The sequence below is a fragment of the Macrotis lagotis genome, chromosome 1, assembly GCF_037893015.1.
Source record: "Macrotis lagotis isolate mMagLag1 chromosome 1, bilby.v1.9.chrom.fasta, whole genome shotgun sequence".
Taxonomy (NCBI): Eukaryota; Metazoa; Chordata; class Mammalia; order Peramelemorphia; family Peramelidae; genus Macrotis; species Macrotis lagotis.
The window spans coordinates 757,869,187-757,886,179 of record NC_133658.1 but is presented as its reverse complement, the minus strand read 5'-3'; the positions used below and the strand labels follow the sequence as shown (position 1 = coordinate 757,886,179).

Genomic DNA, 16,993 nt, shown 5'->3' with positions numbered 1-16,993 from the left:
TGGGGAGGAAGAACCGCTCACTCCTGGTTTCATTATGCCAGGAAGATTATTTGAATATGGGGGAAGAAGATTAATTGATGTGGACAAAGTGAAGTTTTCTGATACTAAAAGCCCTTCCTTCCCAGATTTGCCCCCCCCACCCCTCCCTCCACCAGAAGAGGAGACTAGCTGGGCCTTAGGGCTTCGAGCAATAGGAAATATCTCCTCTCTGGAACGAGAGAGGAGAGGAGAGAAAAGAATGGCTCGAGCTGCACCCCCAGGGAGTCATCATGCCCCTCCCCTTGATGGTAAGTAGTCACAGGCTAGATTGAAGGGGTCAAGTGTGGGACAATGAAAGGATTAATGTGGGGGTTCTAGTGTATAAATTGTTTACCAGTTTATAACTTTTCAACTGTTTTTCAACAGAGGTTGGATTTTAAATTCCCCATTCATCCCCAGTAAAATTCATGAATATGATTACTTTCCAATCTCCTACCTTCCTCCATCTTTCATATTCTCAGTTCCTGTTACATATAAACTCTCCATTAGTACTCTACCCTCATCCCTTCTTTTCTGACCTCTTTTCCTGCTCAATCTTCTCTCATTAGAGTATGATCATGGGTACAGTGAGGAGGGTGGTGGGAATTGTCTATCCTCTTTCTAGTACTTAGATCTCTTTCTCTTCTCCCCTCTAGAGGAAACCTGGCTCCCGTATAGCAGACCCAGTTTTTTGCCCAGGGGCCAAGGAGCTAGTGCCTGCTCCACTGCTGGAAGCAACTCCTCCAGAGGCTCCAGTAGTTCTCGGGGCTCTCGTGGACCTGGTCGAAGCCGTCGCCCTGGGGGGGAGCATCGAGAAGTGAAGGTGGCAGCAGAAAGAGGAGCAAAAGGTCTGGGGGAGGTAAATACCAAGAGGTGATAGAAGTGATGGAGAACTGGAGGGTAGGAGGAGGATGGGAAAGAAAGTAAATAATTTATTGAGAAAGAATAGAGAGAATTTTTGAGGAAGGAGTATGAGCTGTCAGAGGGGCTGTAGTCTCAAATTTTTTTTTATCATCATTCAATTTACTCCCCCCAACCCATCAAACACACCTACCCACACCCCTGAGACTCATGGATTTGGTCCCATAACTGTAAGTGCCCAATCTCCCATTTCTGCCTGGCACTCTAAAAATTGACTGGAAGGGTTGAGATGGAAACAAGAAACTCAGAAAGGAGATGTGGGGATCTCCCAAATGGATGAAGCAGAATGAAGAGACTCCTACTCCCAGTTAGGTGGGCAACTCTGAGAAGGGCAGATCTGCAAAGAGAAGCACATAGTCTAAAACAGGGATTTTCCCTTCCCATTCTTCTTCTCCTCTCCATGCTTCACCTCCAGGCAAAACTCCTTTTACCTCTATGTCTAATTGTCTCCAGGAACTAAGATGACCCCTATTCATAACAAAATTATCAGAAATTTTATCTATAGGGGTGGAAGTCCCAGAGAAGGAATCTATAGAAGGGATTCATACTTTGGGTAGGATTGGACTAGCTGACCAAGGAAATCTTTCCCTATTCTGTGATTTGATGATGCTATGTAAAGTGGAAAAAGCAACCTTATTTTGGAAAACAGAGCTAGATTTTTGCTCCTATTCCCCACCCACCTAGGGAATAGAGCTCTGAACATGAACTGAATGGTTGGTTAAAGGCCAGAGGGCCAGTTGTGCTTCCTTGCTTCCAACTCTTTTTCCCCATACTTCTTTTCCCACTTTCCCACTGAGATTCTTTTGTAAATAAGTCAATAAAAGCACTTGACTCCTGTACAATGTCCTAACTAGCTCTGGTTACCTGTTGGACTTCTATTTGGTTGAGGACAAGGGTGAGGGTGCTGCTTCTTCCAGACTCTGTTCCATCTTTACCAGAGTGTCAAAGTCCTATCCCAATTCTAAACCCCCCCCACACACAACCCAGACCTAGATAATACTGACCTATGGCCCATTTTCTAGCAGTCAAGTCAAGCCCTTATTCATTTTTCTCAGTGTTTTGATTTTTAACCTCTTCATTCCATATTCTCCTGATCCCAGTCCCCAAGCTTTTGCCCGTATCACTAGCATAGGATTTCAATGACTCAGGTAACAGTTTCTCTTTATTTATACTGGGGGTGGTCTTTGGAATTGAAGGGAGAGGGAACATGTTTGACCTGGGAGGATGGCCCTGGATCCTAGAGAGGAAGAACAATGTTACCTGAATCCTAGAAGGAATAGAGTAGTATCTATGGGAATGAAGTGAAGGTCTGAGACGATCCATTCTTCTCTCTATCCCAACGTCCCTTCATTTTTTTTCCCACAAAAACCCCCATGTTACCCAACACTTTGATATCAATAGTATATATGAGAGGATCTATTCCTCTACCAGAGAAGCTTGGACCAAGGAGTAGATTCAAGAACCAGGACTAGAAAGCATGACTAGGAATACAGAGCTCCCTAACCCCTGAGGGAACTCCAGTCTTTTGTTTCCATTTCCTGAGAGTGTCAGAAGGGGAGAAACCTTATTGAACCCTTAAAAAGAAATGGTCCTGGTTCACAGAAAGTGGAAGAACACTGGTTAGAACACAAGTATTGGGCAGCTAGGTGGTACACTGAATAGACCACCGGCCCTGGAGTCAGGAGGACCTGAGTTCAAATCCAACCTAAAACACTTAATAATTACCTAGCAGTGTTACCTTGGGCATGTCACTTAACCCCATTGCCTTGCAAAAAATTAAAAAAAAGAACCCAAGTATCCTTGTTCTCATATTTGAAGGCAGATAGGCAGCAGCTTCCACTTCATTTCCAAGGTCTTTCAGTTTAACAATCAAGAGTCTAGGAATGAAGAGATTGAATTAAAATGAGGTTGGCACTGCTATTTGTTCACTTCCAGGAAGTACCCACCCATTCAATACTCAAAGAGCAGTCTTTTCTCTCTTCCCATATGCCTCCACCATTTTCCTCCCCTTTCCTCCCAAGTCTCACCATGGGCTTTAAACACAGAATGGCTAGCTTTTTGCTGCCCTTGGGATGGACCTTTCTCCATCTCTGGGAGGGGAGGAGGTAGCCCACTATGTAGCCGATGACTGTATTTATTCTCCATGTCTCCAATCCAGTTTGAACTCCACTCCCACATTGGCAGAGTCAGGGTAGAAGAGAGGGTAAGGTCATCTTGTGGAGAAGGAGGTGGAGAGAAATCTGATGGAGATGATATTAGATATTAGAAAGGTTTTCTTCCACTAGTACTTGGCACTCTGCAGTAGTGCTCCATGTCAGAATGGATGGAATATAGGACATCAGATGTTGAACAGAAAGAATTCTTAGTTACCTGGAAAGAATTGTCTACATTTGGTTTGGTATTTAGTGGTAGATCCCATATACTCCCTATCTTCAATTGAGTCCAGAACAAAGAGAAATATTGGAAATTTCAGGCAGAAGAATTGAATTTAGAAAGAAAACAGAACTTTCTGAAAATGAAAAGGATGAAACATTAAAAGAAATAACTAGGGAAAGGAAGACTTTTAGAATAATTTTCTTTGAGGAAATAAACTGCTCATCTGTGTCTGAGTTCAAAGAGAAGCCTGGAAATAGGAAGGTTTAAGAGGGTAGAATTCTTTGATTTGTTACCCTCTCAGAAAGAGTAGAAGAAGGGTAGGAAAAGAAAATATATCACTTTGAAGATGCTTGAGGAGGGGTAGAGGGACTTACCACCGAAGACACAGTCATGCTCCTTGGACTCCAAGCCAAATCCAAAGCTATCCACAGCTACAGCCAGGGCATGGGCAAAGTTGGCATCAGCAAGAAAGGAACCATCAGAGGAGCTGACAAGGCTGGCCCGGGCACTGAAGGCATTGTCCTCTGAAGCTGAACCCCAACCATTGACTAGAGAGCTTTCACTGGGTGTAGGAGTGTGGCAGGGGCGGGGTGGACATAGCAGAATGCCTCCCTCTGGTCTTGTTCCACCTGCAGTGCCCTCCACTTCCCCTAGTCCAGAGGTTGATGGGATGCTGATATAGCCATAGCTGGTGGGTGGTGATGGGGCTCTTCGGACAGGGGTACCACTATTCCTGGGTGGGTGGGTGGGACAAAGTGTTTGGGTGACAAAAAGACTCCAATGGGTAGGATCAAAAGTTTTCATTACAAACAATGTTTAGAGGTTGTGAGTTTCCAAAAGCTTCTCCACTTTTGTTGTTTTTGTTGTACTTCCCCAACCCTCCATCCTATCAAGTCCTTACCCCTAATTACTCACCTGGGAGTCTCATCATCATCTTCACTAAGCTCCAAGCACAGGGCCACATCCTCAGGAGTCAACACATTATCCCTTTCATCTCCCAGGGAGGACAGTGAAGAACTAGACAAGTGACTGGAGGTTGGACTGGGGCCAGAGAGAGAAGAGGCCAAGGGGCTTCGGGGTTTAGGAGAGATGGCAGCCACTAGGGGCAAAGAGGATGAAACCTGAGACTCCATGAAGTTCTTACCGGATCTAGTCAGTGAAAGAAATAGATTCATCAGCCTGGTCACCTTTTATTTCTCTGTCCTCAATGGGCTTAGACCTCCCTCACCCTAAGATCTCTGGTAGCTCCATCTTACATGCCCAAGTCTAACTTTCCAAGGAGCCAAAGTTCCTGATACCCCTCCCCCATTCCCTCTTACTGATTCGGTTGGACCTGGGTAGGAGCCTCTCTGATAGGAGAAGAAGGTGTTGGGGGAAGGGGCCTCGAAGTCAACTCATTCCTGGGGTTGAGGAGCTGGGGTCCAATGGCACGCCAGGCAGCCAGAGTCCGGGGTACAGCTCCTGGAGAGCAGAATCCAGGGTCTGAGGGACATTGAGGCCCCCAGAAGCCCCTGGCCCTAGCCTGTGAAGAAATAAGGTGTCCTCATGAACTTTGGAGGTGTTTTGTGATGGACTATTTCCTATCATCAGTTTGATATGTACCTATTCTAGAATAAGAGGGAGGCTAATGACATAGTTGCTGAAGTCACCTGGTACATTTGGTGTCAGGGTGACTTCTGCATAAACTGTTGGTTTTGGCTAGGATTTTTTAAACAAATCAATCTCAGCCCACAGAAGTTGAGCTGAGCCACATGTTCCATTTGGCATTCTGAATGAGAGAATGTTCATTGTGGGGGGGGGGGGGACATGAGGGAGGAAGGCAGCTCGAGGCAGGCTTCTGGTCCTGGCTAGGAAATGCCCAACTTGTGGCAGGAAGAGAGGGCTGAGCAATTAACTAAGATGCTGAAGAAAGTGGCGTAGTGGATAAAGCACTGGCCCTGGAGTCAGGAATTCCTGGGTTCAAATCCGGTCTCAGACACTTAATAATTACCTAGCTGTGTGGCCTTGGGCAAGCCACTTAACCCCATTTGCCTTGCAAAAAAAAAAAAAAAGAAAGTATTGGGTGGCACTGGACAGATTTTTTAGCAGCCCTGATTCTCTTATGCCTATGAACAATTTCTGGTTTTACTCTTGAAAATAAGTGATCTTGTTTAAAAAATTCAAAATGGTCTAGGATAAGGTGAAGGAGAAAGGAGACTGGAAATTTGGAGTCATCAGCATTCTTATGTTAAGAGTTTAGAGAGCAAGAGACTAGAATGCTGGGGCAGGGTCTTTCTTGGAACTAGTCACATCATTAGATCTGCGTGTATCAGGTATCAAACTTAAGACTGCTCAAGGTCTTAAAGCTAGAGTAGATGCAACCCTGCTTGGTTTTATCCTACAGTACATTTATGAATCTGATCACTCACACCAGACACAATACTCACATATAGTAGAGATCCACCAACATGTCTACAAACCATACTCAGGAACTGGGTTATTGAAGTTCAAGGAAAAGTTCAATAAACCGAGAAGTAAAGGATGTAGGATGTGGAACCCCTTCCCATCAAGGCCATGATCTCTGTCTCCTCCCACTTCATATCCAGGTATCTCACCTGGGACTTGGGAAAGGTTCCTGAAGTCCTTTCCACCACCCAGCTCCCAGGCCCAGATCCCCACAGGGTGACTGGTACGGAGCAAAGGAGAACTATTGGCCTGATGCAGTTCTAAAAAGAAGGAAAAATCAGGTAAGGGAATATGGAGAGCATAAAACTCATCACCTTCTCCATTCTCTCCTCAACTAATCCAAAGGGCCAAGGATCAGAGGAAAAGAAAGCAGCATTGTCCCCATTCCCAAACCAAGAAGTCTTTAACTCTCTATCTATCTACTCTGTCCCTTTCACCCAAAAATACTTCCAGTATCTCATGATCCAGTGTGATCAGTAGGTCTAAGGGGAGTTTGGGAGCAGGGACAAGGTTAGGGTCAATCAAGATACTGAGTCATCTGACAGTATGATCTATTATAGACTAATCTTTAGACATGAAAAGTTGCTTAATTCCTTTTTACAATAAAACTCATGGCTAAAGTGACTTGAGATAGCAGATCTCATTTACATCAGTGTAAATCTTATTCTATGCACTAGAGACACTATAACTGAAACTTTTCCCTTAGTCACCTTCTCCTTTATTTAGAAAGTAATAATTAGGAAAATGCCAATTCCTTCCACTTTTGTCTTTGGAGAAGGTAGAGAGTTAGTGAGAATGGTTGTCCCCTCCCCTTCCTCTATTTATTTTAGACCACTGTCTTTGGACACAATTTACCCTGCTTCTTTGCTACTCTCCATGTTTCTGTAGGAGTCAAAGAATGGTGGGGAGAAGGTATCCTTGGAGCACTGGAGAGACTATCCAAACTGGGCCAGGGATTGGAAAGCCTAGCCAGCTGAGGTGGAAGCCTTCGGATAGTTGGGGCCCTGGGTCCTGGGGGAAGAAGAGGGCCTGAGGACATCTCAGTCATAAGGGAGCCATAAAAGGTGGTAGTATCAGGGAGCAGAGGGACACCAGGGCTTCGGGGATCCCAGGAAATCACTGCAATGAGAAGAAACAGGAAAGAACTAAGATTAGCTCTGAACCCCCCATTCCTTCCATTCAGTTCTCCTTGATATTTTAACTCCATCACCCAAGGATCTTTATCTAGACAGGGCATGCTTACAGGAACGACGACAATCTAAAGTATCCCTAGTGTCTCCTCCCAGATGGCTGCTAAGGCTGCTGTTGCTGCTGAGGTCCCGAGAACCAGAGGTGGATCTCCACGTAGTTGCTAGCCAGGGAGAGTCGCTTCTGTCCAGCCTAGAGAAATTGGGAATGCAGAATAGGGGTGAAGATCAGCTAATCTTCAACTCATAGCTCCAATTCTTGGAGTTGCAGGAAAGATTTATAGAAAGATGCTGTCACCTGTTCTTACCAATTCTCAGCTCCTTCTCCATTGTCCCTTACTATCCTTGAAACAGGAAAAATTTGAATCATCTCTGCTAATTACACTTTGTATGGCCTTGGAGAAGTTACTTATTTCTATGAGTCTTATTTCCCTCATCTGTAAGGGTTGGCCTAGATAGCCTCTGAAATCCCTTTCAACTCTAGACCTATGATCCTATGATCTCATAACTACATGATCTCTAAACATTCCTAGTTCTGAATCCTGTTACCTTATCTTATTCAGTCATTCCTCCAGGTCTAGGAGGCATTAAAAAGATCCCTTGAGAACAAAGAGAAAAGTGCTAGTATCTGCACAGAAAGAATAAAGGTAAGCATGATAAAGAGAAGGATAGATGAATGCACTTTAACAGAGCTGAGAATGTCACAAAGCTGAATGATAGGACAGACTATAAAGCTAAAATTTTTGCGTTTTAAAATACTTACAAAGTGTTACATAGCATTTTAAAGGGCCATATATCTCATTTGATTCTCACAAGCTAGGGAAATGAGTTAAGTGACTTGTCCATAATCCTACAGCTACTAGTATCTGGAACCACATTTAAATTTAATCTTCTTAACTCCATGTCCAGCCCTCTTAGCTATCTCTTTACCAAATTAACCAAGGTCTGAATAGTCTAAATAATAAATGGGTTGGGATAAAGTTGTGCGATGGTTGAAATAAGGTGAGCTTCTCTGATCTTCTGTCCTAGTGTCTGTGGGGTTTATTCCATGAATCATGAGCAGGGATGGACCTCACCCTAGACCACTTTCATGTATAAGTGATAGAACCCCAAGGAACTTAAGTGCTTGCGCAGATATTTAGAATACTCTATAAATTACTTTAATTACAGCAACAGAGGGGGAAATAACCTCAGACATTGAACCCTGAATACTGTCTTTTTGTGTATATACTAATCTCAGCTTCTGGGAGCAATGGAGATGATAGAAATGTGGGGTAAAGATTCCTCTGCTGGTATTCTGGACAGTAAAAGCAGTAAAACCCATTGGTAGCTGGACAGACTGAATACAGGGGAAGATGGACCCATCCCTCCACTCCTCCATCATATACTCTCTTTCCTATCAGTTCCCCACAGGTCCCTTCTCTCACCTGTGTTTGAGGATGGCGTCCTCACTAGTGTATCTGTACAGACCTGAGAAATGGAAAAATAGAAACTTGAGTTCTAGCAGCTCTCCATGTCATGACCCAAGGCTTTATCCCACGTTCCAGATGGCTGGCCATACCCCCTGCCCACTGACTCCTCATAGTCAGTTTACATCCAACCCTGGCTAGTTCATCCTCTCCATTTCACTGTTCTGCTCAGGTCCCAAGCTCCAACTCACCCATGCCCAGGTGGGCTCTGGCCTTGCGCCGACGGTGAACACAAACCGCAGCCCCCAGCAACAGCAACCAGAGCACAGCTCCCCCACTTGCGATCACCTCTGGCCGGCGCAGTGCAGCTTGAAGCTGCTCTAGGGTTTGGGGACCCAGGCCCACAGAATCTCGTGCAGCTCGTTCCAGGGCCTTCTCTAGAGAATAAATGGGCTTGTAGTGAGGGAGAGGAGTATTACATGGTAAAGAAAGGATTTAAAGGATGTGGAAAACTGGATCCAAGGACCTGCTGGGGCATGGAGAAGGGAGGGTGAGAATAGCAAAAGAAAGAAGCAGGGCCGAGGAGTTGGAGGGATGTGGACCAGGAAGATTGATACCATACTTACCTAGGAAGAGGCAGACAGGACTACTGGGCTCTCCAGCCCCAGCTCCAGTGACTGCTGCCACCTGGATGCAATAGGAGCCAGGCATTCCAGTTACAATCTCCAGCTGAGTACGACCACCAACCACACTCCAGTTGGCACGGGGCAGTGAGGTGTTGCCCAGGCTCCAGACCTGAGGGAACAATGTAGTAGCTGGCAGAGAGCCCTTCTCAAATATTCAAGGGGTCTGAACCAGAATAGGGGAGAGGCTTTACCTTTCAGAGTCATCATATACTTGGGATCAGCTACCTATTTTCTATCCTGAGGAATCTTTTCCAACTTCTCCTTTGATGCCAGACCTAGGAATCTTCTACCACAAGAGACTCCCTGATGCCAATTGCACACAGCAGAGGGTGGAGAGAATAAGAGAGGAGGAAGGACACTGCCTAAGGTCTCTAAGGGATTGGAGGCACTTAGAATTTTAGAATCCATATTCCCACCTCTGTCCTCCTCCTGTTCCACACAGAGGCTACATGGGGAAGTAAAAAGAATGTCATCTTTGGAGTCGGGAGACCCGAGTTCTAGTCTCAGCTCTGCCTCTAGCTAGCTAGATGACTTTGGGAACGTAACTCCATGGTCTCAACTTCAATTTCCTCATTTAAATAACAAGGGGACTGTGATAGATGATCTCTAAGGTCTTTTTAAGATCTAAAGTAAGTTTTCATTCTTTGCCAGTGAAGGAAATGCTGGCATGTATGAAATCATGGATCTACATCTGTTTCTGGATCCCATCCCTGATTAGTTCTTACTTCTCCACCTGCCAAATCAGAGGTTTAGAGGACTCTAGGCAAGAGGATTTGCCCTGGTTAGCTGGGGCAATGCATGTAAAGGAGCATAGGAGTATGAGGAATGGAATTGGGGAAAATATTTACCTGGTAGCCACGGATGATGCCATTGTGGGTCTCAGGGGGCGGGGGATCCCAGCTCACCAGGACACTGTCATTTCCAGGATTCAGGGTAACAGCCTGTGGTGGGGCACTGGGCACTAAGGGGAAAGAAGCAGGGCAATAAGGGATATTAGGAGATACCTGGAACTGTGGAGAGTGGAACAGAACTAAAAGGATCCAAGAAAACTCAAAAGGAATTGGCATGAGGTCCTGGGCCCATCACAACAGGAGGAAGGATTTCCTGGAAGATTCAAAAGGAGAACCTAATGTTCTGGCAACCAGAAGAGATGGAATTACAGGGAATGGGACAAGGGACTAATTCCAGAGCAGGGGCCAGAGGGTCCTTAGGAAATGTCTCAAAAGATTTTTGTTATTGGGGGTTGTGGTACTAACCTTGCTCCGGCAACCTCAAGAGGAGACTGTTGCTGTCAGGACCTTGGGCTGAACCAGAGGATGGTCTGACTTTAAACTCATAAGCATAGCCCCAGTGAAGGCCTCGAAGTTCTGCATTCTGCCTGCCTCTCAGCAAGGACTCTCTCCATGGGCCATCTGGCTGCCCTGTTACCTCCCTTGCTGCAGGTGGCCAGGCCCGAAACAGGGCTTTATAAACCTGTGCAGGAGCAGCAGGACCACTTACCTGTAGAGAAAGGTAAGGAATTCAGGAGCCTCAGGCACATTGCAGATCTTAGCCTCCTACTGTTCTATCTCCCAGGGCCAGGGACTCAGAGCCTCACTTCTCTTTATTCCCCCCACCCCTCCTTACTTTCCAGCTCAGCCACACAGTTGGGCCAAGTGTTTGGTCAGTGGTGAGAAGAGTCACATTTTCCAGATGGACCCGCACAGCCAGCAGCTCCAGGGGCTCAGCCAGGATCAGAGATTCTATTGGGGAGAAGAGCTGAAATGAAGTCAAATGGGGCAGGAGGGGAGCAGAGAGCTCAGCACAGTGTCTTAGCCTCCCTCCCACTTTTTTGTTCCTGGAAACTGGGTCCCTTAACTCTACAAAAATCTTTTCCTTCAAACATCAGCCCTTCCTTCTCTATACTGAGACCCAAGAGATTAACTTCACATTCACCCAGATGCTGGATAGTTATTTGTACCACACAGATTCACTGATTCCAACTACTCCCTCAAACATATACTCATTCTAGCCCCTTATAACTCACATGTATTCTTATCTCTCTTATGTCTCCCACATGTCCTGAGCTCTCATATGGACCCTCAGGGTCTCACCCCATTTGACTTAACCCTTGCCCTCTTTTCCCATATGCTCTGGCTCTGACTTTACACAACTCTCACCTCAGCTTCTTATTCCACACAGACCCTCTAACCCCATCCCTTCACCTTAAACAAACACCCCGACTGCCTAGCTCTCCCTCTACCCTGCAGGATTGGCTGCTGCGTAGTCAACCACAAGAACCACTGCATTCTTCTTGGCTTTGGCCAACACTAGTAATCCTCCACAATCTCTGTGGGTCAGGGTGGGCTATGAGGTCATTCAGTCAAAGAGCATTTATTAATCTATGCTAAACACTAAGGATACAAATAAAGGCAAAACAACAACAAAAGCAAACAAAAACTAGTCCCTTTTCTCAAGAAGCTTATAGCAGGAGATGAAGACGAGAAGGACGATAATTCTAACATGGGGGGGGCAGCCAATGAAAATCTTCAATCTGAAGATGGAGTTTCTTGAATGAGGAATAGCAAAGAGGCCAGTGTCACTAGATTGGGAGCTGGGAGGGAGGGAAGGTGTAAGAAAAAAATGAAACCAAGATTTGAATGGGGCCAAATTATGAATGGCCGTGAATGACAGAGGATTTTATATTTGATCCTGGATATGATAGGGAGTCACTGAAATTTACTGACTGGGGAGATGACATGGTCAAATCTGCAGTTGGCCAAGTGGAGGATGGATTACAATGGGCAAAGTTTTGAAGCAGGGATACCAAATATATATACCAAACTATTATAATAGTCTAGGTATGAGGTGATAAGAGCAGGCAGAATAGAGGAAAGGAGCCATATAGGAGAGAGGTTAGGAAGATAGAATGGATTGGGGAAAGGATGTTGAGAGTGAGGAGTTGCTGATGACCTGGGTGACCAGGAAGACATAGGTGCCTTTGACAGTATTAGGAAAATTAGGAAGAAAAGGGTTGAGGAGTAAGGAAGATAATGAATTCAGTTTGGGACAGATTGATTTTAAGTTAACTATGAGACATCAACATCTTTTTTTTTAGGTATTTGCAAAGCAAACAGGGTTAAGTGACTTGCCCAAGGTCACACAGCTAGCCAATTGCTAAGTGTCTGAGGCCAGACCTGAACTCAGGCACTCCTGACTCCAAGGCCAGTGCTCTATCCACTGTGCCACCCAACTGACCTGAGACATCTGCTTCTTGATAGCTTTTAGAGATTCAAGACTGGAAGTTAGGAGTAAGGTTGGGGCAAAATAGGAATCATCCTCATAGAGATCCTAATTGAATCTATGGAAGCAAATGAAATAGTATAAAAGGAGAAGAAAAAGAGAACCCAGAATAGAGGGACACCCATGGTTAGGAGGTATGACCTAGATGAAGATTAGTTAAAGGACACTTTCCTGTATATGCATATATGTTTGGAAAGGAAGGGGGGTTGGTGTTTCCTTTCCTCTCACAACTTGTTATAAACAGAGAAAGAAAATGAAAGATAACCAAATGCATAAGGTATTGATGTGCCAACTAAGTGCAAAATCATCATTTTATGAAGTGGGATGGAACAAAGTTCGCAGAGAAGAAGCAGCATCCCAGCAAACTTTCCCAATATTTTCCTCCAAACAAATATAAAATAATACCTCAAATCAAATTCTAGAGCAGCAGAGCCAACAAAACATCAGGTTGAGATATTTTTCTAGCCTAAGACAACCTAGGATGTCAACAGGAGAGATCTGTGACACCAGTGTGAAATGCACAAGCCTTGAAGATGATTGTAATAGCATCCCAGAGATAATAAGGTGGTCAGAAAGATTTGAAGCGACCCTTTACTGGCAATGGAGGGTAGAACTTGATGTTGTTTGGTAACTTTATTACTCATACACAGTTTTGAGTCAGAGTTCCAATATGGAGAGAGATGCTTGAGACTGGTCACAAGGGAGCAGGACCCACTTCCAGGAATGAATACAAGCCTTTGAGACCACAGGAGGCAATCAAGTATGAAAGACTTAGCTACTCTGATCAATACGATAACCTATAACTTATGATGAAAAATACTTTCTCCAAAGAGAGATCTGATGTACTCAACTGAATGCAAATTGAAGTACAATTTTTCTCTTTATCTGCTTTTTTGTGACTTGGCTAATATGGAAATATGTTTTACATAATTCTACATGTAAAATTGGTATCATATCATTTACCCTACTGGGTAGGGTATGGGTGAAAGTGACAGAAAAAATTAGGAACTCAAACTTTTTTTTTAAATGACAAAAACAAACAATAAATAAAAATTTAAAAAATAACTTTGCAAAGTTAAGTTTTCTAACTTAATTGGCAGGGTATTTTGCCATTGACTAAGTAAACTGTCCAAACCCTGGAGTCCTTAAAAAACTTGGCCTACCAAAATTACCCTTGCATTTCTACCAGAAGGCAGAGGAGTGGAAAAGAGATTTTCCCTCCTCCACTCTCCATCTCCATCTCCATCTATCTTGTGACTGAGTTACTCATCCAGTGGAAGATATTACATCCACATTCACCAGGTAGAAAGCATTAGGGACATAGTTGTAATCAATCCAGCAAGAACAATTCAGAAAGAAGTAGCATTCCAGGCAGGAAGCAGCTTAGATGACAGCAGAGAAGGGAGACAACTATGGAAAATCAAACTGTGGAGTGGTGTGGAGAACCTAATTAAGCAAAATGGCCAGTAGAGATGCTATACCCATGTATGAGCATTGAGAGGACTACAATAAGAGAAAGGACCCTGGGGCCCTTAATCCAGAAAGTTTGAATTGCTCTGGAAAATAAGTTTGCTATATCTATGTGCTTTATTATCATCCTTTTCGTGCCCACTTTCCCCATTGACTCTATATGTATTTGTGGGAAAGTGTACCCAGGTATAAGGGGAAACTGTGCTATGGCTACTATTCTTACTATATTATCTTATTAAATGTCTTTGCTTTGAGTTAATTGTGTCTAGTGTCTGACTTTTAAAAATAAACTTATCAATGGAAGGTTTAGGGGCTATAATTTTAGGAGTATAGACTCAAGAGAGTCACTCTTCTAGGGACACAGTCCCTCAGTTCAAGTGTGAATTGGCAAGGGGAGTTAAATTGGTTAGAGGGGAGTGATGAGTTATAATTTGATCTATGAGAACCCACAGAAATAGTCATCTCCCTGGGGATCCAACCCCAAAGTGTGAGTGCAAGTAAGGGAGATAGTCCAGAAGGGATACCATATTCATTTGCATGTGAGTCTTTGGAAGTTAAATCTAGAGTTTAAGGGATGGTTTTGAGAGTCCAGCCTCTGAGTTGTCTCTTCCATTCTCCTTCCAATATACCCCACCAAAACAGAGTGAGACTGAGAAATGAAGGGAGAGCCTAAAAGGAACTGAGAATAGGGCTATGGGTAATAAAGTAATATGTATTTAGTGTTAATTATCTTTGCCTGCTAACTTACCTAAACCCTAAAGTTTCCAATGTAGCTACAATGAAGGCAATTAAGTGCAAGCCATTAATAAGGATGAAATCATGAATGGATTTATACATATATATGTGTATGTGTGTGTAATCTTTACTTTGTTATGAATTTTAGAAGGACATGTTCGTTTTGGGTATTTAATATGACAGAAAATGCCATTTTTTGTAATAAGTTTTAGCTTTGTAAATTTTTCTGATAACTTTCCTGGTAGGGAAGAGGAATAATGATAGTTTTTATTATGATTTCATTTACATTGCGGGAAGGGATGTGTGTGGGTGGTTTTCTGGAACTTACCCACATATCAATATCCTATATCCATTGGTTGGGCGCATAAGGCTTTTTTTTTGAAAGTTACATGATCATTTTATTATAAAATTAAAAGTAATAGTAGGTTGTAAATAATAGATTTGCATTTTCATGGACAATCTTTTTTATATAATACTATGTCATGGAAATTCCTGTTTTATTTCTAAAGTAAAGAATAATTTTTATTATATAAATATTTTGTTTTCCAATTATATGCAACAGTAATTTCTACCTATCATGTTGTCAGATGAGGCAGGTCAGATGGCAGGAGGGTCTAAAGCATTGATCAGAATTTCATGGTAGGGCTTTCTAGGTTTGAGAATGGGAAAATACTTCCCTACCTATTTCCTTGGTTGATAGATTTAGAATGAGAAGAGATGATAGAGACAACATAGACAAACCCTTTTGTTGTATAAATGAAAAAAAGAACTGAGCCCCAGAGAGATTAAATGATTTCCCCAAAAGTCCCAATGATAAGATTTGAGTCCAGATTTCCTCATCCCAAATTCAGTATACTTTTCATTGTTTTTAATCCCAACATAATAGAAGCTATGAGTTTAAGTTTTAAGTAAAATGACCAAGAGATAGATTTTATTAGAAGATTTGTTAGAAAAAACTACCAGTCAGTTGATTTTTTGAGGAATCTGATAATTCTTGAATCCTGCTATTTACATTGTAAATTTTACCCTTTCCTTGTCAATAAATCCTTTGCATAAAGTTGAACCGTGACTGGCAGCTTAGGAGAGAATAGAAGGGCAGATGTGTAACATAGGAGACATTTAAAATAGAAGTAGACATCCAAAGAATATATAAGGGATAAGGGTATAATGGGATGCTAAGTTCCAAAATTGGTTAAATTGGTAAAAAATAAAGGACTTGGGCAAAAGGCTTGGACTGCTCTGCATCTCTCAGAATTCCCTTAGAGTTGTGACCTTAACTTACGAATGATATCATAACTCTAGGACCAAAGATTGCCTATCCTTTTTCTGGGAGACCTGGGGCCCATGGTGACCCCAAATTCCCAAACTACTTGCTCTCCTACCACTGCCACCATATCCTGGTTTTATGGTCAGAAATTCATATGATGGACTGTAGGAAAGGGTGGTAGAAATTGGGAAAATGGGATTTGGGAAAATGGATAGGACTCTCAAATTTTCACCCTACTCTGGAATCATTCTATATCAGTTGTTATTCCCTCCAAATTCTACCAATGAAAATTTCCCTCCTCTTCATTTATCCCTTTCATTCAGCCTCCTTATTTCCAAATCTAGGGTTCCTATCAAATATCATATTCCTCCTTCTGCATCCCTCTGGTTTCCAGACTCTCCCCATGCCAAGATCCTCTGTACCACATCTTTCTTGCATTGGCCCTCATAAAGCATAGACAACCTATAACATTTGCTGATAGCTTCAGGTTGCTAGCCCAGGTCTGATTCAAGGACTTGGCCAAAGCAGTTCTGAGTCCTGGCTATGAGACGCAGGAGAAGAGAAAGTGATATAGACCGGGGGAAGTGGGGAGAGGAGGAGAATGCTCATTGGCTTCCCATTTTGGATCAATTGGAAGGTGGAAGGAAGCCTGGCCCGAAGTTTGGCATCTTGGCCTGGCTAGGCCCAGTCATCTGATGAACAGGTCCTCAACCTGAAGAAGGATTTGGGATGGGCAGTCTTTGGCCAAAGAGTCTAGGTGAGGAAGCAGGGAGTAGAGTTCAGTTGAGGACCCCTGAGATGTTACAACCACCATATTCCTCATTTGTATATTATCTTCTCACTCCATCCCCCTCATTGTTGTCAGGAGTCTCAGTAGACCATATTATTCTTCCTCAATTTCCCAAGAAGAATGTCTCTGGGCAAAAGATTCTTTGACCTCTCTTCTTTAGCAGGGATTAGTAGAAAGTCAAGTATATAAGACAGACTGGAGAAGAGGAGGAAAGGAGAGAAGGAAGCCCTATCAATCAATCCAGACTTACCTCTAATAAACAGGAGCAGGAAAGACAAGGCCAAACTAGCCCCTGGGACTCTCATTCCTTCTGGGTTCATTCCCGGTCTCAGTTCTTCAGTCAGACCCAAGGGACCCCTGAGTCTATTAGACCCTTCTGTTCTTTCCAGTCTGCCCAGCTGCTCTGA

General features: G+C 43.5%; 2 protein-coding genes across 4 annotated transcripts in view; one reads left to right on the top strand and one right to left on the bottom strand.

Moving 5' to 3' along the window:
* Positions 1–1,039, top strand: part of ROBO3 (roundabout guidance receptor 3) — a 15,387-nt gene extending 14,348 nt beyond the window's left edge. For both annotated transcript variants that reach the window (XM_074216415.1, XM_074216416.1), the window contains 2 exons: positions 126–287; positions 675–1,039. In XM_074216415.1, the coding sequence (XP_074072516.1) occupies positions 126–287; positions 675–895 (383 nt within the window). In that variant the 3' untranslated portion in view covers positions 896–1,039. The remainder of the gene's footprint in view (positions 1–125; positions 288–674) is intronic.
* On the bottom strand, positions 228–16,993 carry ROBO4 (roundabout guidance receptor 4). 2 transcript variants are annotated; one of them, XM_074216418.1, is made up of 15 exons: positions 16,837–16,993; positions 10,669–10,784; positions 10,299–10,542; positions 9,891–10,003; positions 8,983–9,151; positions 8,608–8,793; positions 8,375–8,417; positions 7,004–7,140; positions 6,616–6,879; positions 5,910–6,020; positions 4,635–4,776; positions 4,231–4,464; positions 3,690–4,048; positions 2,967–3,179; positions 228–2,816 (listed from the first exon to the last, which is right to left on the bottom strand). In XM_074216418.1, the coding sequence occupies exons 1-15, from the start codon at positions 16,904–16,906 to the stop codon at positions 2,809–2,811; spliced, it is 2,409 nt and encodes an 802-aa protein (XP_074072519.1). In that variant the 5' UTR covers positions 16,907–16,993; the 3' UTR covers positions 228–2,808. The 2 variants fall into 2 exon arrangements, with proteins under 2 accessions (XP_074072519.1, XP_074072518.1); XM_074216417.1 differs by lacking the exon at positions 228–2,816 and having other exon boundaries at positions 2,823–3,179.